Raw genomic sequence first — 27,348 nt, forward strand, 5'->3', positions numbered from 1 at the left:
GCAGTATGGACCATTCCCTTTCCCTGAGGACACAGAAGTAGGTACACTAATAACAACTATAACTGCAACCGATGAGGATGAAGAGAAGAGATTCAAGTCCATAGTTTTTGCTGTGGAATCAGGAAATGAAGACAGGACCTTCAGAATTGTAAATGAACCCCCAAATGGCACAGTCAGCATCTGGCTTGAACAGGTACCATGTGTTTTTAGTCTGGAATAAGGTTCTTGTGGTAGACATGTACAGTTCATCCCTAAAGGTTTACACAGTATTGGCTTAAATTAGTAGGCTGCCCCACAATTTAATTTACTCCTACTTGCCACCTCTGCTTACTACGATACACTTTTCCTTCAGCCCCTCCAGCACGTTTTATTAAATTAGACTGTTGGAAATTTCTTTAAGTTTAATTGGCTGAAATTGAAGTCATATGTAACACATTGAAAGGTATGCTGTAATAGCTAGGACTGTCTACACTCATCCCAGGTTCTAGTGATGTAACTCATATACTAAGTGGTCTGGAAAAAGGTATAAATTACAATAATTTAGACTCAATTGTGAATTAAACCCTGGGCTAGATTCTGATCTTCCTTCCATCAGAGTAAATCCAGAGTACAGAATCTGCACTATTTTATCTTGTCATGTATCATCAGACTAACTCATCCAAGAATTATTATGAAGTCAGTAGGTCTTGATAAGACAATGGAACTGCTCATAGTAACAGACACAATAGAAGAGTGATGGGCACTTTTAAGATGTAATACATTTTTATTTAGTCAGTACTATGCCATTAATCATTACAGTTGTTTTATGCTATTGTGGCACCATGTAAATAGTATTAGCACTGAATGATCTGAACATGAAGGAATCTGACAAGTATTAAATGACATTTTATCCAAAGTAAATTAATTTATATTGGATGATAGTGTTACATGCCTGTAGTCTATGCTTTAATAGGAGTTATACTAGGTGCATCCAGACACACGCTTTAATGCACATTAGCCTATTTTAATGTGCATTAAAGTGTTAGCAAAAAAAACATGCACTTTCACTAATGCAGCTTAAAATAGGCTGATGCACTTTTGTATAGTACCTCACAGTGAAAGTACTACATGTAATGCGCATTAGCAAAAGCACATTAATGAACATGTAGACATGCCCACTGTGATTTAAAAGCAGTCCCGCTTGAGTCATACTCAGTCAATCTAAAGGGCTTTTATTGTGAATTTTTAATGTAGAAAAAGTTTGTAAAAGGTGGCAGAGTTAAAGTGTCATATTGGATCAGACTACAGCTGCACCCAACCCACTATCAGGTATCTTGCATCCACTTCCACTGCAAAGGGGAGGAGTGTATATGAAGAGACCATCTAAACTAATCTGTCCCCTGCTTCTCTTCCTTTATGGTTTCCAGAATTTGGAGGCCTTGGAGGTTCTAATTTGTAGGCTGCATCCCTAATTGCAGACCTGGGCCATATCTTCATGGTAGGGAGGACGTGAAGGAGGAACAAGTTATGGGCTATCCTATAGAAAAACAAAAAAACAGCTCCAGTAAAGACATGCCACTTTTGCTTTCCTGTAAAGTACAGCAGGCAGGCTCAGTGCTATATCCCTGCCTGAGGTTGACCTTGCCTGGGACCTAGACACACGATTCTTTTACACCAGCATGTCTTACACTGGTAATAGCCTGGTTACTTTGAGTAAACTATAACCCTGGGATAAGCTGTAAAGAGATGACAACATTGTCCATCTGCCTCTCTAGTTTACCTCACAATAATACTAAAAATACTAAAATGCCTCAATGTTATTTTTCCTCTTTGGATAACTCACATCTGCTAATTATCCTGCAACAACTTATTCTTTTTAAACAGTGAAGAGAAGAGCCTAGGTAGGGTTGCCCACCTGTCCTGTATTTAAAGGTGGGGGAGGGTCTAACATATGGTACCTGATTTTTCATGACCAGTGTTCAGTAAGGAATGACTAAAGAGTACACCTTTTTTCTTCAACTTTTTGCCTTCTTCAGCTAAGGATTTAGAAAAAGGGGCACAGCTTACTTCAGGTCCTGGTGAATAATGGCTTGTGTCTGAAAGCTTGTCTAACTTTATCCCAGCTACATAATTACTCCAATAACAGAGATCACCCTAAAAAATATTTGTCTTGCATAATTTCTGGACCATCACAGCTACAACAACACTCCTACACTACCTTAAATAAATATGTCATTATATTTGTAAAGGCAACAGGGACTAAAATTAATCCTGCTGTCATCTCCCTTAAAGAAGGAGATTCCCATTAGGAATCTTCACTCCTCACTCAGAATAACTTCCCATCAACTTCAGTGAGACTATTGCTGGGAAGGACTTTATAAGTCTTAGTAGATCATCGTGATCTATTTTTCTTCAGTATTCAAAGAACGAACAAAATCATTAAAAGTCAATGTGATTCTGACCTGGGACCATGAGTCACTAATAAGTAAAAACAATAAAGGAAGCAGATTATCTTGTAGTAATTATATAATACAGTACATCCTTATTGATTTATTTCTGTATAAACCAGTCTTACCTTTTCGTTGACGTCAGTAAAGGGTAAAACCTGGGCTTTTCATTGTCATCAGTAGAAGTGCTAATACACTTCAGCTGATGATCATTTAAATTTAAATAATATCCTTTCAGTGAGGTCAGCTACAGCAGTACCTTTATACCTTTATACTCAGTGGGCACATCTACATGAGATGCTTAGAGCGCATTAGTGTGGTGGGTAAAACCTGTGTTAATGCGCTAATGTGCAGTAGAATTAGTCTTCTTTGCAGTAGCATTACCTCAAATGCATGTGCCACCATTACTGCACAGTAGTGCTGGTTACTGGGCATTTAGTTAGTACCTGTCATTACAGGTAAAGAAACCATTGTGCATTAATGCACATGTAGACATGCCCACTATGTGCCATTCAAAGGGTGAGTTATATTCTTGACAAAAGTTAGTGACATAAGGCAAAATGAAAAATTTTTAACTTAGGGACAATGAGTTTTCATCCAATAACCAATGTTGACCACTCTGTGGAAGCTTAGTTAATGTCATGTGGCTTCAATTTTAGTGCAATCTTTTATAGCTTTGTATAGCACAGTGTTGAGAAGTATTTATTCAGAATCAGGCATTAAGGCTAAGTACAAACAGTCAAAACGCCTGAGGCTGAATTGATTCAGTCTTTGCAGGTTAGTCTAAGCTGCAGAGATTGAACCAATAAGCAAATGAACAGACATTCACTTTTGATTCTGGAAATGCAGCCACATGCCTGCAGTGGCTCAAGCCAGAAGCTGGGGGACACTACAGCATGCCTGCCAGCCATTGTCAAAGGGAAGGGAAGAGATTAGCCCTCCAAGACTTTTCTGTGCTTCCCTGCTGGAGTGGACAGGATGTGGCCAGGCCCCAGTCCACACTCTGCCTGGGAAGGGGAGGGGGACTGAGGAGGTGGGTGGGTGGGGGAAAGGTAGTGGCATTGAATTCATATAAGTTTGAACAAGAATAGTTCTTTTTCTGAAGAATTATAAAGTGAAGAAATATAAACACAGCTCAGCTGTGTGTTAGTCTCCTCTTCCTGCTACCCCCAAGGTCTCTGGGATTTGCAGTCCACAATCACAACAGCAGGACTCTGAAAGGTTGCTCATCACTTCCTCTTCCTTCTTCCAGGTGTCTCTGATATTTGTAGTCCGCAGCTGTGAGTCACAGCCATCAGTAAATTTAGCAGGGCAAGGCAGGTCCGTACTGGCGGGGAGGGGAGTTTAATCTCCCCACCCTGGCCCTAGCTAGGGTTTGCTGGGGGTGGGGGGTAGTGAGCCAGCCAATGAGGCCAGTGATCCAGCCCTCACTGTTCCAGCTAGGGAGCAGAGGGGTGGGGCCAGCCCTGCACTCTGGAGCAGACAGCATAGCCCAGCCCAGGGCTGCAAGGCATGTTGGGATGCTGGGGGACTCGGATTTAACTTAAACCAGGAAGGGGTCTGGGACAGAAGTTTCATAAATCAGTTTGACATAAATCAGTTAAGTCTTATAACACATTCAACCAGGTTTATCTTAAACCAGTTTGGGCTATTTTGAAACTGGTTTTTGTGCACTGAACTTCAGTTCTGTTACAGGCTTAAACCAGTTTCTGTTCACTTAAACCAGTTAACATGTAACTTTTGTCCCTAGCCTAAGTGATATGAGAAATTCAAGTAGTTCCATACCCAAATTGCAGACTCCAGTTCCCTAGTGGATGTTTTGCCCAGACCACACAGTACACCGGTATAATGTCACAGTGGGGAGTCCTAGCTTAGGATATATCAGGCACATCTACAGATCACTGTATGGCGACGTTGCTATGGTGCAAGGCTTTAGTACTTCCTTTTGGAAGTACTAAAGCACAGCACAGTATGGGTGGTTACTATGCTGTGTGCGTGGCACATGGTTAGATTTTGCTGCTATATCGCCATAGTGGTGCACTATAACCAGGGAGTATGCCACTATGGCGACATAGCTGGCAGTCATTTGTAGACCCACGTGATCGCTACGTTGCTGTAGCATCCCATACAGTGACATAGCGCATCACTACATCGCTGTAGGGAGACATGTGGACATGCCCATTCAGAACCAAAAAAAGACGAATGTGGCAGTCTGAGGGGCATGTGCTTAGCTGTGGGAAAATCCTGACAGCATGTCTTGCTTGACCCAGTGATTCACTTTCAAGAGCAAGATAATCTGATTTAGACTCCAGCAGACAAACCAGATTGTTTTCATTGGAAGCTGCCCGAGTTGCTGTTGAAACAAGGTTCTCAGGATTTGCTGTTCTCTGGACCTCTCTTCTCAGTGGAGAGACTGGATTGCCTGAGATCAGGCAATTGGAGACATACAATAACAGGAGACAATGGAGACAATGTTGGAGACAGACAATAGTAGAGACAGGTATCCATAATGACAAAGGTAAGCACCAGGAATGAAGCAGGAACCCTACACTACATGGTGAGAGCAGCCCAATCACAACGGTGCCATTTCAGTCTAGGAATGTATTTATTTGGCCTGTGTTTATAAAGTAGCCCTTAGAGAATGATGATGATTACATTAGCGTAATCTTATTTTAAGTCTTTCAGATAAATACTGACTTTGTTTTAGTGTTTGGTTAGTCCTAAGGGGTACTAATAATTCTACTTGGTCTCAGCACACTGTGGTTTGTGTGTCCTCTTTGATGAAAGCCAGGCACCTCAGGAAGTAAATCAGTAACCACCCTGAATAGCTGAACAACCAGGCTTCCACCAAATAAATCATCATGGTTCTTAGGATGCTCCTCCTTATTACTTCTGATTTGGGGCCTTTATTTCTCATCAGAAGTCATAGCTTGCTCAATGGGGCTTCTCCATTCTCCCACATTCCAACTGTCTCTGCCACCACTAGGGCTGTTTTTGGTGGGGGAGAAACAGCGAAGAGGTTTGAGTTAATCTGATGGTTTTTAACATTTAAGGAATAAAAAAGCATATTTGTGTCAAGTGAAAAAATAAACAGCAGAATTGAATTACCACTAAATAACACCATGAACAGAGGTGGTTTGTGCAGAAGATGGGGTTCTAACACTGATTCTCTGTGACCTGGGGTACCTTGTTTATTCAAGTTGCTTTGTTTCAGATTTTCCCCATCTGAAAGATGGGGACAACAGTACTTGTTAACCTCAAACTGTGGTTATCAGGCTCTGTTAATATCTGTAAAAAACTCTTGGAGGCAAATGTATTCTATCAATTCTGACAGCAGTAGCATACTGTAGTTGCATGTAAAAATGTCAGCCACTGGAATATATGGAGAGTGAAGTGAAACATTTTATAGGCTATAGTAATTTAAACTGACTTAGCACAAGTATTTCACTTTAAAAACATTAATTGATTATTCTACTCAGGTTTGATCTTTTGCTTGTTGGTGTCAATGTCCAAGCTCCCACTGATTTCAATGGTGCAGAATCAGTGTATTAGTAGTAGCCCTAATATACAGACAGGAAAGCTGAAGCATAAATATTAAGTGACTTGAGGAAAGGCTTTATGACTGAGCACATGTTTAAGACTAGAACCAGTATTTCCTTGTTGCCAGTACCATGCTTAACCACCAACAGAACATGCTTCGTCTCTGGAATAAAAGAGGGAGCAGAGTATCTTTGTATGTTGCCTCCTTTAAGAGATCCTATATTACAATCCAGCCACTGTCTAGTAATTTTGTTTGGTAAATTTGCCCTTTGTTATGATAAAGGCTATTATGATGCCAGAAACTCCACTGGTCTAGTTTTTCCATTCACGGAACCAATTTGCTTCTCAGCACAGGAATCTCCATACATGTACCAGCGCAGAAAACCCAACAAATAAGGAAGAAAGGAGATTTCCACCTCCCACCCCAGATAACATGCACACTCTGAGTTGTTCCTGCTGTGCTTGCTGACTTCCAGTCCACACGTTAAACAATGGTTTCCAATATTGTCACAGAAACCTTTCACAAAACAGTCTGTCATCAGCTATATGATGACCTAGCCCCAAACAAACATGTAAGAGTGGGTTTGACTATAAAGACTTATATTCAGAAGGCATTTGATAACTTGCCGGTTTTGGTGCATCTCTAGTAGGAACTCTGATGAAGCAAATTTATATCATCAACATGTTTCTTTTTAACAATTTAAGCATATAATAATTGCAACTGCCCATGTCTAAATACAATAAGTTCTTAATAGAAAAGCCCCATGAAAAATGTCAACTTTTTGGTGCAAAACTGAAAAATGAACATTTTTAGCCAAAATCCAAATGTTTCTGTTATGAAATGTTGTCATATTACCTCATGGGATTTGTACTTCGGGAGGCTCCTATCCCATTCTTCTTTATGAGCTGGGCTTCTTGCTGTACTACATCTCCCACAATGCACCAGTCTCCTTTCTTGCCACACTAAAGCCTACTAAAGGTGCAGACAGAAGTGCAGCCCCCCAGTCTAACTCATAGCACTTTACAGAAAGTGCCTTGAGTTAGACTGATCCTTCCAACCCAATGGACGTTAGTTGTTAGGTTGGGAGGGCAGGGCATTGAGCTCCAGTTTGGAGCCAATCCAGGGAGAAAGGCTGCGTGTCTGCAGCCTTTTCCCCTAGCTCCGTGCCCTCTCTCCCAGCCCCTGGTGCTGTCTCAGGAAGGGAAAGGAAGAAGACTAGGGAGGGAGGCCTGTTCTAGGATTTCCCCAGCTGGACTGGAGTAGGGGGTGGGGAGTGGATTGGAGCCCCCCACTTTGAGGGGCTCCAATCCACCCATCCCACGCTCCAGCATCAGTTGGGCAGGCCCCAGAATGAGCTCCCTCCCCCCCTTCCCATTCTGAAAACAGCACCAGGTGCAGGTCTGGCTGCATCAGTCAAGCCCTACTGCCAGCATGCACAGACAGAAGTTACTGAAAACACTCTGCTTTGGAGTACCTTCATCTAAACCTTCAGGTAATGAGGATTCAGATTGTCATGGGATTGGGCCCTTTTAAAGTGGTCTGCAGCCAGTGTTTGGTCATGGCTGTAGAGCACTTTCAGGAGCCAAATCAGGCAAAAGTTTTCACTTCTGTCTGCACCTTAAGTCTACTGGGAAACCTAAGACCTGAAGATCCATGAAAAATGTAAGGAGGCAGCTCCAGTCCACCTGCCCCACCCTCCAGTATGCTCCGGAGCTGGCTGGCTGTGCCTCTAGTGTAGTTTGGCACTCTGGCCCATAGCAAAGCACACAGACACAGGACAACCCAATCATAATTTACACAAGGCACCACAGTATCAGTCCCAAATCAAATGGTTTTGAAATTTGGCTTTCAACGAAAATCTGAAAATCTGCACAGAAGACATCATTTTAGTGAATTTTTTTCTTTAGCCAAAATCCAATTTTTGGTATTTAAAAAAAAAATTGATAGGAAATTTTTGACCAGATCAGCTTAATTAATGTGATTACAGGAACTGGACTATGAGACTGTTCAGGAGTACCTTCTTATTGTGTCAGCAAGAAACGAGGAGAAGTTGGTTGGGAAAGAGCTGGATGCCAGCTCTACGGCTACAGTGCATATATTGGTTAAAGATGTAAATGAAGCACCAGTACTTACAAAGAAAAAATATGAGGTCAGCATACTAGAAAATGTAGAGCCAGGAACACTACTACTGACCGTGAAGGCTGCTGATCCTGACATATTTAATGCACCATCATTAAGGTAAGACCCTCTGGTTCCCTGATTAGTTTGATGATGCTGTATTCTTTGGGACTGCTAACTTCTAAAGCACTGAATGCTCTCTTTGAGGAGCCAGAAATCTTGACTTCAGTCAACTTGGTCATTTTTGGTGCCTTTCTATCCATGTAGTCCAAGAGCAGGCGTAATTACAGCCAGTAACCGCTGTCCCGACTGATGTAGGACAGAAACAACACCTTTTGATAATGAATCTGTAACCATCAACATGACAAGACCTTCAGCTCCCTTTAGCATAGGAAAGAGCTAGAAGAGGGTTATAAGAAACAATGCCCACAGACAATTGATTGGCCAAAAACAATAATAAGTGTTTGCAGTTTTAAAGGGAACTATCCCATTCCTCACATTTTAACCCACTCTCCACCACAGCTACAATTCAATTGGCTTGAGGCTGGGCGTTGCCTTCAAGAAAGCTCCATGAAAAGGGAGAAGTAGATGGCACTGAGGAAATTTCTCCAAAAGAGGGCATCATTTTCATCAAAGAGATGAAGGTTGGGTCTGACAAGCCATAGGCACACGAGGACGTTGCTATGCAGTGGAGTGTGGGATGATGGTAAGACGTACGGGTGGCTGATAACTTCTTATTTCTTGCTTTCACACTGGGGTTCAGTGAGTGGCAGGGAGGAACAGCTGTCCCACACACAGCTTCACGGAGATATCCCCATGGGCAATATCTCCGTCTCTAGGCTGATCCAAATGGCAAGACTCTTCCAGACTTGAACAGGCCATAGCCTAGGGCCTATATTAGTAGTTCTTTACTCTGGCAACTACTCTGCACTGTGCAGCAACTCAAGGGGGAACTGGGAATAGTAACATGGCACAACTGCCCCAGCCATTCATAGCTGCCCCTAATCTCCTCAAATTTCCTGTGGAAGCAGCATTACCCACAGGTTTTGAGGGCTGTGTCCACACCCCTTCTGTTGGTTACAGTGGAGTAAATCCACCCCTTGATGGGACAATCTGTAGGAAACTTGGGAGTAGACTTTCCTGGCCCTCATTTTATCTTTTTCCCTTTAGACTACAGTCTAGCCCCTGTTGAGGCAGTTTCATCCTCTGACATCACACATGCAGTAACCACTCTTTCATAATTATAATTACACTTGCATACTTCACTGTCTGGAGAAACGTCATAGCCAAGAATTACAAAGGATAATAACTGTGAGATAATGTTGTTCACAGGGACATGTGGAGTTTGTTTCCCTAATGATGCTGGAGAGGTTGTCAGATTAACACATGAGCAAGAACTGCATGTACCAGCATGTGAACATTACCCTGAAACTGGGGACAGTACATAGAATAATGAATAACAATTTCAATAACATAGATGAAATTTTTCAACACACTAACCTCATCTGTACTGGCCCATGAAGTATGTGGGGGGTATTTTTCAATTGTTTGGTTTTTTTGATACAACAGTAAGTTGTCAGTTCATTTTTCATTCAAAACCTAAAATGGAAATTGCAATTGCATGAAGAACTTCCAGGGCAACAAAAAGTGAAATATTTTCCTGTGCCTTGATTCCTGACTAAAATGGAGGCAGTAAATAAATTAGAGATGATCTGGAAGCCTGCCAGAGTCTAAGCAGGCATTAATGAGCTAGTGTATAATTTCTTTCAAAGCACAGTCTGCAGTTCAAATTACTTCTTGTTTGTCCCTGTAAATGTGTACCCAAACAGCATGAAAATAAGTACACAGTTTTAATCTGATCCTTTTAAAACAGGATTAACCACTGGGCTAATAGTGCTCTTTATTAAAAGCGAATACAAAGGGAATCCTACTCAACAGATCCCACAGGGACTTCATCTACATCTCCATTTTGAACTAGTGCTCAAGAAACCGGGTTTTTTTCTGAGAAAGTCAGAGGGCATTTTAGGAAGCACTGCACAGTTCTGCTTCCAGCTCATCATGCAGTGTGCTACCATTGTCATATTCTCCCCCATTTTGGCCACTGCAGCTCTCACCCTTCTAATATCCATCCTTTCCCCCTCAGATCCATTCACAGATTTATTTTTCTTCACCATATCAAACACCCTGAATATCAATGGTCACTAACGGTCAAATGGCGACTTCTCCAACATGGTGGATTTGCCACATAGCCCACAGTTGGTAGGGCAAGTCTTCCCTCTCACATCTTTTAAATCCATCATCACAATCCCCAGTGTAAAGGATTTTGCAGGGTGTTCTGCCTATCTGACACAGTCAGGTATCTGGTCCCAAGTGTTTCAGCAATCTTGAAAATTTCCCTGCAGTCAAACAAAAGATCAAACTGAAAAACACAAGTCTTATGTTGAAAATTGCAAAGCCAAGTACTCAAAGTTAGGAAACATATTAAGGTAAATCAATCCCCCTGCTGCTGTGCAAAGGAATCATGACATGATTGCATTCAATATTTTTGCAGGACTCCTGCATGAAATGGATGGTCATTTAACAGGCAGCTATTTAACATTTCATTTTAGCTTCATTGTTCCATATGCAGCCTCGTGTTTTATTTACTGCATGCTATTCAAACTCTGCTCAGAAGACAGAATTATTCATTCCCTTGTGGGCTTTTCCTGACCCACAGGAAACAGAGTAGCTATAAGTGGTCAGTTCTCACAACGGAGGAGGTAAATAGTGAGGTTCAGAAAGGGTCTGTGCTGGGACCAGTGCTGTTTAATATATTCATAAATTATTTCAAAAGGGGGTGGAGAGAATAGAGAGGTTGCCAAATTTGCAAATGACACCAAATTATTCAGGGCAGAAAAAAAGACAAAGCTGACTGAATTGCTGCAGAGGGACCTTGTAAAATTGGAAAACAAAATGTCAGATGAAGTGCAGTGCTGATAAGCACAAAGTGATGCAAATGGGGAAAAAATAACCCAAGATGCACATCCACACTAATGAGCTCTACACTAGTTGATACGGCTCAGGAAAGAGGTCTTGGAATTATTGTGCATAGTTCTCTGAAAGCGTCAGCCCAGTGGTCAGCAGCAGGCAAAGAGGCAAATATGCTGTTAGGAATTATTAAAATGGGAATTGAAAACAAAGTGAAAAATGTCCTCCCAAATTAGAATGCCCTGTGCTTCAAAATGCTGCGAGCACTAAAGGAAGAGGGACAGGAGACAGATCAGGCTGGATGTTCTTACGTCATTCATTACTATAGTGCCCAAGTGCTTCACGCACATGAATTCATTTCTCTTCACAATAGCCTTAGGAGATGAGGGGTATTATCATCCCCACAGAGTAGCACAGTGTTAAGAATATAATTGTACCCCAATTTGGGGTGCCCAATATAGAACAAGAAAAGCTTCTTTTTCAGAGTATTTGGCATCCTGTAGCATTTGATATGTTGAAACCCCAGTTCCCTTTTACTTTGGTTGCTGCTCTCTACAGTTCTGCATATCAGATCCCAAAGTCTGGACACAGAAAATAAGGAACACGCAAGCAGTGATTGTGAAAAGTTTGATTGAAGTGATTTGCTTATGATGACACAGGCTCTGAGACAGCGACAGGGATAGAAGTCTCCGGGGCAGCATTCCTTTGCCTGAGGCACAAGACCATTATTTTTCTTTCTGCAATCCTTGGATTCATTCAACATGTACCTTCCAATTTCTGCACTTCCAAAACTATGTGATCTTGTGATCAAACACTGTATCCTAATGCTTATCACAAAGGGCTAAGTTAAAAGCTGTAGAGGCATCATTAGTACTAGTGTTTCTTAACTTCTGATTTTGCAACTTTAGTGACGTTCTTTTAACATGCATGGCTTTTGCATTTCGTTTTCTTTGTTTCAGTTTGCTTAAAGAAAAAAACCCCACAGAAATTCCATCAGGTTTCTCAATGTTTTCCCCCTGTACGTGTTCTTCGAAATTAATGAATCATTTTAGTTGAAATTTAATGGATGCAAATACTCAGCAGGGTAAATTTTAGCCTGGACAGTTAATAACTCAAAATGGGGTCTTATAATGAGAAGTGTCAGCAACCTTAAAATAAACAGTGCTAATATCCCTGCTGTGAAGTCTTTTTTATTGCTTCTCCTCTACTTGTCAACCTGAACTGGTTTATAACTCTTCACCCAAATCAATAAAATAATCAGTTATGTGAATCAGGCCTATCACTGATTCAACTCAGACAAATTCAGGTGAAATTATTCTATAGCGGTCCCCCCCCCCATTAAGAAAATAAGAGGCACTTGCATTGACGTCAGTGGTAATTATTTGTACTCTTCTATGGCAAGCTATGACCCCAGGAAAATTTTGTCTACACGAAGACAGCATTTCCTAAGGAAAACTGGGTCATTTATATTGTAAAGTACTCATTTCTGAAACTCTAGACTTATTTCGGACTCATAAGTCTGCCTTCTTAATTTTTAGTTTAGTAGATTTTACTGCACAACAGTAAAATCTTTCTTTAACTTCAAGTTGGTGTTTTTTAATGTTACTCCAAAGCCTGATTCTAGCAGTTCAAGTGAAAGGACATGAAGCAGATCATTAATAGCTGCACCATAAATGTGCATACTAATACTGGGCAACAAACAGGTGCTGCTCTTCATGGACTTGCAGTGACTTGACAGACTCGAAACAAAACACAGACTGAGCAGCAAACTTTATTGTTTTGTTTTGTAAACTATTAAATGAAAGTCAATTGTTCATTTAAATCATCCTTATGTTTTCCTTCACAGCTACTCCCTAAGAAATGATACATTGAACTGGTTTTCTATTGATGAGTATTCTGGAGAGGTTAAAGTTATGAAGGTTTTGGACAGAGAGACTGTGAAGGACATTTACTTGATGCAGGTTGTAGTTCAGGACAAAGGTAAGAATGTCTTCATTGGCTTTGGATGACAGTTTTCCCCCCCTCGGAGGTGGAAGGAAAACAAAAAAAAAGAGTGGGTCAAAAAAAAGAGTGGGCCAAATTCAGCGGTCCCTTTCTCTTCTCATGTCCTTGTGACAAGGTATTTGGCAAAATTCACAGGTCTGTTGGAATCTGACATGGCCACACCATGACTGCTTCTGCTGCAGCCTCAAATTTGCAACCTCTGGCCTGTCAATCATATGCATCACTGACCACACCATCCCAGTGCCATTACCAATTCAGAGGTGATGCCTATGGATTTACATGGTACATTGATAAATGAGTATGGGTCTAAGGGAGAAGACACACATGCTAAAGCTGCAGGCAAGTTCAGGCTTCTGCGCTGGTCACAGCCCCAGGAAGGAGGGACAGGGTGAGGGAGAGAGAGGTGTGGCCCTCATCAGGTCATTAAAACGTTAAAAGTGGCCTGCCAACCCAAATACTTGCCCACCCCTGCACTAGTCCATTTCCTGCCAGAGTAGCTCATTGCTCAAGGTAAGCCTGCTCCTTCACCACCATGGCCAGGTACTGTAACTGCATCTACTGCAGCCAGCCAACCAGCCTGGGACAGCAGGTCATGCACCACTTCTTTCTATGGAGTAACTTAGTGATTACCTATTAAAATCCAAGGTAACCATGTTGTGTGTCCACATCTGCAGAAGAGAAGACTGAGAGGGCATTTGATAGCAGCCTTTAACCACCTGAAGTGAGGCTCCAAAGAGGATGGAGCTGGACTGTTCTCGGTGGTGACAGATGACAGAACAAGGAGCCATGGTCTCAAGTTGCAGCAAAGGACATTTAATTTGGATATTAGGAAAAACTGTCTCACCAGGAGGGTATTAAAGCACTAGAACAGGTTACCTAGAGTGGTGGTGAACTCTCCATCCTTGGAGGTTTTTAAGGCCCAGCTTGATGATGCCCTGGCTGGGATGATCTAGTTGAGGATGGTCCTGCTTTGAGCATGGGGTTGGACTAGATAGCCTCCTGAGTTCCCTTCCAACCCTCATTTTCTGTGATTCTGTGATCAGTGGTCTAGAAAGAGTCTACATCAATATTGCATGTGTGTTTGACAGAGGGAACCAGAAAAAGTTATATTTGTTCTACACTTACCTTTTGGTTTTACCCAATGTCTATCCAGGTTACAAGACAGGAGTATTATGAATGTGTGAAGGCCTCCATGAGTCCGTAAGTTTTGTAGGCAGCAGAAGAAGAACTTCTTAGCAAAGAGTTCTGTTCCTGCTTACAGAAGAGGTAGTAATGTTTGAGCTGAGCTGAGGTATATTTGTTTTTATCTCAGTGGTCAAAACTGGCAGACTGTAAATGAAATATGCTGCAAAATACATCGTTACCACAATGCATCCTTCACAGTCCATTTCCCCAAAAAAAGAGGCAAGTTAGGTGTACTCCTAGATCTGTCCCTCTTCAAGATGGAGACTGTAAGGATTAGAAAAGACCCCTCAGAGAACAATTTGTTACAGAAAATTCAGTTCTGAGTTGCACTGGTGAAAATTAGGTGTAATGCCAACAAGTCATCAGAATTGCACCAATGGCACTGAGTCTAATCTGGTTTTAATGTGAAACAAGTGTCACAGGGGTTTGGGTTGTAGCCGTGTTGGTCTAAGGATATAGGCAGACAAGGTTCCTTGGGTGAATTTGATATCTTTTATTAGACCAACCCAAATGGTTGGAGAATAGTTATTAAGCAAGCTTTCGGGTTCAAAAACCCTTCATCAGGCTAAGGAAGGTTCAGCAGTTGGTGTGTGCTCTTCCTGGATGGAATGAAAAGTAAAGAAGCCAGGGGCTGGGCTGGGCTGGGCTGGGCTGGGCAGGGGAGTCAGTTGCCAGGCAGATTGTAATGTATCAAAAATCCAATGTGTGTTTAGTCCATGATCTCTAGTATCCAGCAGGTTGATGAAATGGAGCTCATAGGCTCATCTCTGGGAAGTGCTGTGTAAGTTTCCCTTGAGGATCAGGACTGAGAGATTGGAGAGAGAGTGGCCCTCCTGTGAGACATGTGCCCCCACCGGTAATTGGGTGTTTCTGTCTTTGATGGATTTCCGGTGTGAATTCATTCTGGTGCGCAGTTGTTGTCTGGTCTCTCCTACGTATCTTCCATCAGGGCATTTGGTGCATTGGATGAGATATATCACATTCCTGGAGGTGCAGCTGTAAGATGCAGGGATGCTGATGGCTCTGTTGTGGGGTGTAGTAATAGTGGGGGTGGTGGAGATGTGGGGGCAGGTTTTGCATTTCTTGTCATGGCACGGTCTGGACCCTTTTGGTGTGTTCTGGGCTTGAGGAAGTTTGCTTCTGGTGATGAGGTTGGTGAGGTTTGGTGCTTGTTTGAAGGCTAGGATGGGTGGCTCTGGGAAGATCTTTTTAAGACTCGGGTCTCTGTCTAGTATGGGTTGCAATTTTTTGAGGATTTTCCGTACAGGTTCAAGGGAGGGGTGATATGTCATAACCAGCGGTGTGCGATTTGTGGGGGGTTTTCTTCTGTACTGCAGCAGTTCTTCACGTGGTATCCGGGTGGCTCTTTCAAACGTGTCATCTACCTCTCTGGAGGAGTGTCCTTGCTGGGTGAAAGCCTTTTTAAGATAGGTGAGGTGGTGATCCTGGGCGTTCTCTTCAGTACAAATGCAGTGGTATCTGAGGGCTTGGCTGTATATCACAGCTTTTTTGGTGTGTTTCGGGTGATTGCTGGTTTTGTGCAGATATGTGTGTTGGTCTGTGGGTTTCTTGTATACTGTGGTCTGTATTTTACCCTTCTGGATACTGATCATCGTGTCTAAAAAGGGGATGTTGGTGCTGGAGCATTCAAGAGATAGTCGGATGGAGGAATGGTGATTGTTGAATTTCTAATGGAACTCAATCAGAGATTGCAGGTTTTCAGTCCAAATGATGAAGATGTCATCGATGTATCTTAAGTATAGCAAGGGTTTGATGGTGCAGTTCTTGAGGAAGTCTTCTTCCAGGTGGCTCATAAAAAGGTTGGCATACTGTGGGGCCATTTTAGTGCCCATGGCTGTTCCCATCATCTGGAGGAAGTGTTGATTATTAAAAGTGAAATTGTTGTGTGTGAGAATGAAGTGTATAAGGTCAGTAATATCTTTGGGTCTGTATTCTGAGTTGTAATCTGTCACCACTTTTGTTCCAGAGTATTTTACTTTAAGTATAAAATGGCTGCTACATAACTAAGAAACTAGAGTGAAATTGTGTAATATCAAGACTTTAAAAACATTTTGATGGTTTTAGTTGCATCTGACCTATGAGCTGGTTAAGTAATATTCAGTTCACGTTCTGCATCATTTGATTTGGACATTTCTGCCTCAAATAGTAGTTTGAAGTCAGCGGTCATTGGATAAAATGAAAGAGGCTGCTTTTAAACACCAGAGCTGTTAATCCAAGCATAATTGCACATGCATTTCAGCTTTTTATTCTATAAAAATAGCTTCTTTACAATGATTCACACTGTCATCACAAATACACTTACCTACAAAAAACCAAATCAGACAAGAACATTTCTCTTTCAACCTCTGTCTGATTCATATGGATGTCTGACACTAGCCAGAGAATTTACCATTGTCATTGTAAATGAAATAGCTATATGTGAAAGCCAGTATTGTAATTTAAAAAATCTTCTGTCCTATGAAGCTGTAGTCATCTAGAGGCAGTGTGCAGTGGATGAAAGGTCTGGCATTCAAATTGCCTGAAGCCAACACCACTGCTGAATGGTAAATCACTGAATGCATTTAAGGGGCAAGGTCAAGGAGATGACTGTGATCACATTTCTTTATAGATGATTGCAGTAGGAAACAAATAGGATGATTCATTCCAAAATATAAATAGTCCTAAGCCCTCCAACAGCCCAGTTCTCCAAGGCCTTGATATTAGTAAGATTAGAGAGGGCTCTTAAGAGAGGGGCTCAGCAACTCCCACAATTAGGTCCCAATTTCTTAGCTTAGTGTTCACTGGCTGTGGAGAGGATTCATTCGCGGTATGTGCAGCATTCCAAGTACAAAAGGAGAACAGCAGAATTACCTACACAGCTCTGATACAGAGATTGGATACTACCACTTAATAAGAGACATTCTCTATCTAATATATATTTCAAAAGCTGCTAGTGAGTCAGCTCAAGGCTCACAAATACGCAGTGCGATGAGTCACTCTGGGTTTTCATTGTTTGGTCAGGTCATCTTTGGTGCAGATCTGCCCCTTAACTCTGACAAAGATCTTATGACTATACTATGTGGGTTTGCTGTTTGGGCAGGATTTGTCAGTCTGTCGTTTACTGGAACAATAAAAGAATATCAGTATCGATTAGTTCACTTAACCGTGTCATTTCCACAGAGGCTGAGACTGATCTTCTAATCCTCCAGTCATCCCTCTCCCCTTCTTTAGCTTCTCTGGTTTAGGGAAGTCTCTCCTATGAAGAATTAAAAAATCTCCTTCAAGTTTGGCTTTATCAAGGCACTGTAAAGAAGTATTATTACCTCACTAATTCAATAAGTGAGATATATACCACGCATTCATATGATAGCACACCCTTGAATGAAAGCTGAGTAAAAAATTATACATAATTGTTGGATTTTATTTTAACAGTAATATATGACAGCAAGGGCCAACTTTTCAGCAGTTGCTTCTAAATTTGCATCCATACATTTGTCTGTGCAAATAAGCATTTGCTCATGTAACCTGGATTCTGTGACTGAATTTCAATATTTTCCATTGCATGCACAAATATACAGGTATGAATAGTTTGGGAACGGCTGAAAATCTAGTACTGGAAAGCCTGCCCTGACCCTTCCCTCCCTCCCAGCTCCCACAGCAGAGACCCCAGCCCCACGGACCCTAGGTATGTGGTATGCTAGCTAATGAAGATGTGTATGCGTCTCCAGTTTCACTGGGACAGGCAGACAGAACAGTGACCACTTAGGGCTTTTTGGAGCTAATCAACAGGTCAGGTGGTAAGGTGTTTAAGAAGAGTTTGCCGTAATGGAGAGAGACTATTGTTTTGCTGATCAGATGATAAACACTGTTATCAGCTCCCTGCTGGCTTGGGAGCTACCTGTCAGTTTGCTGAAGACAGTATAAAGAAGCAGGGAGGGAGATTGTAAAGCTCCATATCAACAACAGATGCATGCACTGCACCCCTCACCCCTTGCCTCAGAGTGCTTAGCAGGGGGCTGGGGGCTGGCAACACTCCCACCCCTTGAGCAGCAAGCGAAAAAAGCCTGGGATGGAGCAAGCAGACCTCCCTAATCAGAGGTCCTGCCAGGGCCTGGCCACACCCCCTCAGCTCAGTGTTGTGTAAGGGAAGGGAGAACTGCTCTAGCACCCCCCAGCTTCTAGCCTGAGCCACTGCAGGCATGTGCCTGAATTTCCTCAGTCCAGAGAGAACATCTGTCCGGTTACAAACCAGTTCAGCCTAGCCAGGTTAGACTAACCTGCAAAGATTGAATCAATTCAGACTCAGGATTTTTTAATGTCTGTCCCTAGCCTAGGTGAACAAATGTACCTACCTATGCCTCATTACAAGTTACTTTTATTGTCTCAAGACATAGTGGTTATATAATCAGGCTGAAACTGTAAAGAAGCTCCCAGATAACTGGCTGTTTTATCTAATCTACCTTAGATTTTATATGAGACTCAGCCCTATAATACAGGATTAGAAACTGCATCCTAGGAAACCTCATTTCCTTTACATCTATATGGCTATGTCTACTGTTTTAAACAAGTCTTTCCACAATTTCAGAGAGAAGTTTCATAGAATCATAGAAAATTAGGGTTGGCAGGGACCTCAGAAGGTCATCTAGTCAAATCCCATGCTCAAAGCAGGACCATCCCTGGCCATGACTTTTATGGCCAAAGTTTTCTAAGCATCAGGGTCAGGTTTTCAAAGCAGTTCACACTACTGGCTACATGTCCGCTGTTCAGCAATAATTTAAATTTTTCACATCATAACTGTTTCCAAAAGAATGCAGAAACATTATTAACAGCAGAAATTAGAACCAAGGAGTGATTTCACTCAAGGTTTATTTGTTCTACATTGTTGTTTTCTTGCAGCCAGCCCGTCAATGACAGTCTCCACTGATATAGTGATCCACATCTTGGATGTCAACGACAACCCTCCATATCTAGTAGGAGACTACTCTGCCTCATATCTCTGCACACCGCAGAGGGAAAAGCAGTCCATCATTATCAGTGCATTTGACCAGGATGGGGCAGAAAATAGCATTCCTTTTAGTTTTTCACTTGCCAATGACCCAACGCATCAGAGAAACTGGAGGATCAACATAATTAATGGTATGTATGTAAATCTAGGCTTCATTATGGAAAATGGTAGCTTTTCCATAGCTGGGGAAAAAACAGCTTCCATTAGACAGTAGCATTTTAGTTTCCACCTAAAATTAGCTTAGAAATCTACTTGATCAAAGAATTCCCTAAATGACTGTCATGGACAAGGAAAATATGTCTGCAAAGTAGAAATGACAGCTAATAAACTGTTTTTGAATTTCATGTCCCTAAAAGTTATATTTTTTTTAAATTTGAATTTTGCCCCTCCTTTTTTGTTCTACTTTAGAATTACCTGAGATATCCTTGAAAATTCATGTAGCACCCTTGAAGGAAAGTATAACTCAGCCAAGTTATTAAACATTCTTTGTTATGGATGGTTTGACACTCCAACTTTTGATTGGAAGTTATTGCCCTGGCTGCTGCCCTTAATAATGCACTGGGAGTTTTGCCATTGGCTTCAGCTGCAGTCGGCACGACTCCTTTACATCTGTGTGTGAGAATACTACCTACCACTGACTGATTTCAGACTAAACAGGAGAAAAGGATTTTTTTTATTTTTTTTTTTAATATCTGACTGCTAACAAACTCTTTCTTTAGTTCAAATGGTAGAGGTATTTTTTGCAGCTGGAAGACCAGCATTCCTGGTGTACAGGTATTTCATTAGGGATAAAATTAATATTGCAAACACAATCCCATGAGCAAGCTGAATGTGATCTCTCTGTAATTTTCAAAAAGATAAAATACTCATACTTTCCAGTATTGTAGGTTAAGTCTTAATGATAACTCAGATGGTTTATGCCAATGCTGAATAAATTTAGTCAGTACTTGGAAAACGGCTCATGTCTGTCTTTATCTAACTACACAATTGAAGTACATTACACAAAACATCTGAAACATGAATAAATCTTTTCACCTAGGTTCACAGAAATGGTAATGCTGAAGCATAGAAATAGCAGTGTTTAAGAAATTGTCATTATTTGAAAATCAGATGCTGCTTCTTTGACAATGAAGCTTGTGGAAAAGGAAATCATGACAACAGAGAACATTTTATCTTTAATCTCCAAACTAATTCTACCTCCGGTTAATTTTCAAACAAGTTAAAAGAAGCTCTCACATCTGATAAAATGACCCTTTTCCAGTGGGTCCTCTAAGGACTGTGCTATTGCTAATTAATGTTACATAGAAGAGGCTCAGACATTAGATACTGACAAGCAGGGACACAGGTGGGTCAGCAATATCAAATTTGTTACTTTCTGTATATTACTGTTTTCTTTCAAAGGATATAATTAATGGGAAATATTAATACAGTTGACAATTGACAACAAAACCTTTCCATGAAGTACTATGGTCAACATCTTCACTCCCACTCTGCTGTTTTTACTGCTCCTATTTCACCTTTGTGCCAGGTGAAATAGAAGGAGCAGTAAAAACATATCCTGGCTTTGGCTGGGGGAAATTCTCCCAAGGAAGACACAGTAAGAGACAGTAGAAGGTGGCCTCCCAGGGTTCCTCCTGCAAGCTCCAGACTAGGAGGTAAGTGAGACAGTGATCATCACTGGGTACACAGAGCTGGAGGGATTCTAGGCAGTACCGTGGCCCACACTGCAGGAACGCATCAGGGGGACTTCCCCTGCCTCCCCCAGTGCAGACTGCAGGGGTACAGTGGTGACTTAAAGCTACCATTGGCTCCTTCCCACGGGGCTAAGGTAAAGTACTGTGCAAGCATGCAGAAACCAGCAAACAGTACCTTACCTTATCCATAATATTTGTTTGTTAAATGGGCCATATTAGATTGCTAGTTTCCTTAACTACACCTTCTTTTTCATGCTTAGGCTTTGCAGGTAATGCAATAGGTAACTGTTATCACATGCCAACCTTCCTTGGATTTCATAAGAAAGATTTTAGGGTTTCTGTCTTCTACAGCCTAAGATGCCAAATGTTTCCTGCCTTCACACACAGCACCCTGCAGGTAACAGACCCTCAGTCAGCAACATGACCAGTTATTTTGTCTTAGAATTAGTTTCACAAAAGATTTTTTGTATTGCATGGTAGCCACTTGAATGATGACTGAATATTTTCCATGGAAAATGAGAGGGGGATGAGTGAAGTTGTTTGATTGTTTGCATTCTTTCTCCAAAAGGGATTCTTTTGCACACAAATGCACAAAATGCTCGGCTGTGACATTAGTCCTTCCTTTTAATTTTTCATATTCTTTTTGACAGATACTCATGCTTATCTCATCATGGGAATTAGCTGGTTGGAACCCAAATTGCATCTTGTTCCTATTATCCTGAAAGATAGTGGAATTCCATCTCAAACCCAACATGTTCACCTACCAGGTAATAAGTAGGTGTTTCCTACTGCCACCATTTCAGTAACAGTGTGGAGAAGGTTCTTACAGCTACCCTCTTATACAGACCAAAAAGTAGAAGATGAATGTGCAACTGTTCTTGCTTTAAATCATGATCTCTCTTCCTGGTCTCTACCCTCCTCCCATGTGGCCCCAGTAACATAAGCCATGTAATAGTATAGCCCTAAAAAGCACTCGCTATTTTTTTCTGTTTCCATTTGCTTTTATAAGCTGGCATTTGATTCCATCTGAGATATTCTCATTATATAGAGCGTCTCAAAAAACATACACATACTTCAGTCATCAGGACTACAGAGACATATTGGCCGATAGTACCAGTTCCAATACGATTTCCAATACCATTTCCAAACTTTCTTCTACTGATCAAACAACGGGCACACCTCCCCCATACTAATAATCAGACTGAGGGCAGGGAGCTGACTGTGCTTCTGTCAATACATCTGTCTTCCTAGTGACTAAACCAAGCATGAATTTTTTAAATACCTGGTATGTCACCGTAAAGCACTCCTAGCACCAGGTTAGGGCTTTCTTTTTAAAATAAAAAAAGAAGATGGTAAACACAGGACACGGAAAACCCAGTGTCACTCTCTGGACTAGTCTTGGAGTAAAGTCTAGAAAGAGGGCTAAATAATTCCAGTTGCCCTCTCACCAGCACCCCAGGAAGGATAGAAGGTATAAGAAGCCTCTCCACCCAGCTTACTGCTGCAGGACTTGGACAACGCAGACCTAATATTTGGGCAATGTGGGGGACGTTAATATACCAAGAACCATGGCCAGAGCCCTCCCACCCCTTGTGCCTCACTATAGGCAGCAGCAGATGCTTAGATGGGAAAAAATCATTCTGCTTCCTTCTAGAGTAGGTGTTTGCATCACACTGAGCTCATGGCACCCGTCTGTCCTGCACTGACAAAAATCCACAGAACATCTCCACTCAGCCATTGCGCTGTGCAGTCACCCTCCATGTTTCCTTGAGAGAAGCAAGTCAATTATTTGGCCCTTAAAATCTATTCAAAATAAAGAATTTAGGGTGGCATCAGATTATAGTATCATAACAGCCCCTTTTGGCCTTAAAACCTATATGTCTCTGAAATAAAAGGAGGGAGACTCACAGAAAGCTATTCACAAAGGGCATGATCTGGAGGCCCTTTCTAAGCCCTCAACCAGTGCTAATTGTAAAGCAAATTAAATGGATTTTATCCTTGTGCCTCAAAAGGACTGAGTTAGGAATATGCTTAAGTGGTCAGTAAGAATAAAACTTCATTCTTCAGAGACTTGCATATTATAGCAGTGAGCTCCTTAAAGTCCTTATGCTGAAGCTGCTCCATGAATTCCCACTGATGCTATTTTTGCTGCCTTGCTTCAAACTGTTTTGAGTGCCAAAATACATTTTTGGGAAGAGCGGTTTTGTTTATCTGACAGCGTGTATGTGAATGCTATTCTGCCTTGTGCCAAGAATTAAAAATCTAAGTTACTGTTTTGCATCTAAGAAGTTGTGTTTGCATTTGTAAAACCATTTGTAACTGCAACTGAACATATGCAGGAGATTGTTTTATTTTCTGTCTTATTTGAACCTTGTTAGCATGAGCATGAAACAAAATTTATCTGTGCTGAAAGCCCTGCAATGGAAAGAAAATGAACTTTCCCTTAGGATTCAGTACCAAGCTCTTGCTTCTTTAAATAGGATTAAGAGCAGTGCATTTTACAGCCTAAAACAATTTTGTCATTCAGATGCCCTATACTAAAAGTGCAGAATAAAATTTTAACTATGAAAACTGTACATGCTGGTTGTTCACTTAACTATGCCTCATCCAAGCAATGACCCTCAAAACGTTTCCTGCTACAGACCCAAATAAAGGTAATTAGATGGAAAAGCACCACATGTACATTTGGCGAGACAGCTGAGAAGGCTGCTGATCCAGCTATAAAGATTTCTAATAATGGTAACTACTTACAGGGGAGGGAAACACTGAGCCTGGAAGGAGAATGAGGGGCTGAAGGAAAATAGAAGGAAAGACTAAGTGATTCTGACTTCAGTGGCAGACAAGATCGTAGGCACATAAATAAGAGGTGAGATCACAAAACAGGGAAGAAATACGAGCTGCTAAAAATGAGCCTGCATAAATAGTAAATCTTGTTTGACAAATTGAATGGAATGTATGTAGGGAATAATGCACAATACACACAGGGACGAAGAAGGCAGAATAACCTACTCCACATTCAAGAGAAGGTACGTGCCATATTGCAGCACAGCATGTTGGCACGGACAGTGAGTAGAAAATATGGCCCTAAGCACATTGGGACATTAAAAAGTAAGAGGAGGCTAAAAAAGATACATCAGAGAAGTTATCTTTGGGCCTGTGCTAGTATAAGTCCAATGATACTGAGTATTATCTCTAGTCTTCATTGTCTTTACAAAATAAGGATTGGTGTTTGCTATTAGGTGAACCACTGCTGATCGTTTCATTGCGATTAAAGTTGCCCAGAAAGACTTCCAGTGCTGTGATGTTTTTCTGCTGTTGCCATTAACCCACCAGATCTATTCATAAATAGATCTCAAGAACTTCCCATTTCCCCAGGCCTATGCTCACCTGAAGAGGGAGGTCAAGCACTGTTGCTGCTGCTGCACAGCCGAGGAAGATGATTTTTCCCAGGAGACAGAGCTGTCTGCTTTGCTCTCACACTGGGCACCTGACCAAGAGATGAAGCTTTCACTTTGGCTCCTCTTGAGTTGGGGCTAAATCCTGCACCTGATGGGGTAGGGTTTTGTGAAGGGTCATGGAAATTAGACAATACTGAGGGAGAGGTTTGTTGGGCTGTGATGTTAGTGGATACCAGGCTGCTCCACGTGCAATGCCTGCTAGCAGTATTCACAGTAAGTCTTGAATATTATCCATATAGAGTTAATTCTGGCAATTCTGCTCATTTCTACTAACACATCCCAGTACACCTGACAAACTGAGGTAATGCAGCCCTTTTCCTTGTCTGCAGAATGATACCACTGACATACAGTCACCACAGCTCTCTTCTCCTCCTAAGTGATTTACTGGCCACTGGTGTTCATGTTTGCTGATGGCACTCAACTAATAAACCACAATGGAGTTCAAATCAAGAGAAGCTAAGCAGACTAGGATACATGGGCATAGACTAATGCCTTCCAGCTACCCATCCTTAATTAAGGAGGTGAAGGACTGGAAATCTTACTACAGTTCCTACCTGCAAAAGCACAGAAAAAGTCCATGCAGTGCAATCAATTCAGCTAACATGTTCGAGCATAACTGTGTACAACTTAGCACCATGTGCACAGTGAATGTGAAATACTTCCAAACTAGATGGCCCCTATACCACCCACATTAAAGACTCCTTTCACCTCATTTACAAGGGTTGTGTGAAATTTCACCAGCCGTTTCGTTTTGACACTATTTCAACTCATTTGGAGGTTGAAACAGCAAAATCGAAATGAAACAAAAGGCTTCGAAACAGCCTCGAAACAAAACTAGGCTAGTCGAAATGTTTCGACCATACCTCTGGGAATGGAAGTCAGCCCAGCTGGGCTGACTTCCCATCCCTGGCTGATCTAGTGGAAGTCGAAACAGAGTCGAAACAGCCTCACTGTTTCGACAAAGCAAAATGGAACAGCTGTTTCGAATCAAAATGAAATTCGATACGAAATACTGTTCTGTCGAAACCTCGACACTCAAGGTGAAATGGAATGGTGCCATTTCACACAGCCCTACCATTTACCCCTGCTTGCTGCTGCTCTCCTGCCTCTAAGCTGTCTGTCCTTAGGCAATGACGTTCTTTGAAAGTTTAGAAAGTGGCTAACATGTAGCAGGTGCTTCACCAGTCCAACCCAGTGTGCAGGAGAGCAATCCAGGCCTTCTGCATTGGTTGGTAATCCCTAGGATTAGAGGGATCCAGGTTCACCCCAGTGGCGTATGTGTCACAAGCATGTCAGCTCTCACTGTATAGGTCTGGAGTATGAAGCCTGGATGGCTGTACCATGTATTGATGAGCCTTAATATGATAAAGCAAATTTCTGGCCATACCAGCCTGATTCACAAACCTACCCAACATGGAGTGGCAGTGCTAGAATCCAGCTTTTTTTAGCCAAGTGGGATGCTTGGTTTGTGCACAGCCCTGCCAGTACTGTGTGTTTCCTGGCTCCCACTGTCTCATAAGTACACTGCTGTCCAAGCTCTAGAAATAAGCTTCAGGATTTAGAATAGACTTTAGACTGGACTATGTGAGCCATGAATAATTTTTCTATGAACCACTTCTTACAGCTCTATAAAGTCAGGAGAATGACACCAATGCTTTCATTACAGAAAATAATATAAAGAAACCAACATGATTGCAAAACATTTACAAGAAGCAGAGCACTTGATCTGGGCTGCTAATAACTCCCATCCGTTTCAATATGGCACTGCAAAGGCATGGGTGATATCTGATTGGAGCTCACCCCGGACTGGCGCCATAAAGCTGTATTTTAATGACATTTCTTGTTTTACCAGGAAGCCTGCATTACAAGATTGTTCATTTTACTTTCTTCAGTTTAGAAACTACTACAAAGCACAGAAACACTCAACACAAGAATACCCTATATAGTAACTTAAATTCAACAGGTAAATCAAGTATAGCTCCAGTTCAGCAAAGAGTCTGGGACTCAGGGGATACTGGTTTGTCTTTAGTTTCAGTTTTGTTTCGGGGCTGTAATTTAATAATATGATGCTCCAGATACAGGGAACATATCTAGTTGCAAGATTAGGCGCTAATACATGATCTCCCAGTTCATTGAGATTTCTTAATAGTTAATGCACTGTAGTTTGTTACATCTGAATACCTAAGACATTTCAAAGCATCAATTACATTTTATAAGGTCAGCAGGCACTTAAATTTTTAAGAGCCTATTGCTGTGCATGCACATGGGGTCAGAGCTCTCAGTAACATTTTGATGTTTGTATTTAACACTGCTACAGTGATTCATCTGCATGTATTTCGCTTTCATTTGAAAGAGAACCATTTAGAGTGTCTATTTTAAGGGTCATTAAGTGGAACATCCTAAGTGCAAACACTTTGGAAAGATAAATGGAAACATTTAATATTTATGTATCCCTTTTCTGCTGCATCCTAGTTGTGTAATCAGATCCCTGTTCCACAGCTCCATTTAAAGGCTACATTAAGAAATTAAATAAATGTTATAAAATGTAGCAGAAATGTCATTCATTAACATGGGTGCCTACTTTCAAATATAAGAACTGTGTATTCAAAGGCAAAGTCTGACATATATACAATGCAGGGAAACCTAGGGAGAAGCTATCCTCTACCACAAGACAGTTGCAAGACTCTTAGTTCCTTGAGCTCTATATCCATTGGCCATGCCACACTGGATCAGACCCAATGTCTATTTACTCCATTCTCAGAGTATCCAGTACCTCCTGGTTTAGGAACCCTTCAATAAGCAGTTGTGAGATAATCACCTTCTCATATTAGATTCTGCTCTAATCTCTACTAGGCACTGATTCAAACCCTTAAGAGTCCTTCATGTTTTTCTTGGCATTAACTAGTATAGCTCTGGATATTCCAGTTAGCCTATTTTATTTCATATGGTA

The 27,348-nt window shown here is 41.5% G+C and overlaps 1 protein-coding gene across 1 annotated transcript in view; it reads left to right on the forward strand.

Moving 5' to 3' along the window:
- The window catches only part of CDH16 (cadherin 16), an 82,104-nt gene that overhangs the window by 49,962 nt on the left and 4,794 nt on the right, over nucleotides 1-27,348 (forward strand). Inside the window, exons 12-16 of the mRNA XM_014595609.3 lie at nucleotides 5-193; nucleotides 7,955-8,205; nucleotides 12,899-13,032; nucleotides 19,138-19,377; nucleotides 21,591-21,707. Coding sequence (XP_014451095.2) covers nucleotides 5-193; nucleotides 7,955-8,205; nucleotides 12,899-13,032; nucleotides 19,138-19,377; nucleotides 21,591-21,707 — 931 coding nt within the window. The remainder of the gene's footprint in view (nucleotides 1-4; nucleotides 194-7,954; nucleotides 8,206-12,898; nucleotides 13,033-19,137; nucleotides 19,378-21,590; nucleotides 21,708-27,348) is intronic.

Source organism: Alligator mississippiensis, chromosome 10, assembly GCF_030867095.1.
Source record: "Alligator mississippiensis isolate rAllMis1 chromosome 10, rAllMis1, whole genome shotgun sequence".
Classification (NCBI taxonomy): Eukaryota; Metazoa; Chordata; order Crocodylia; family Alligatoridae; genus Alligator; species Alligator mississippiensis.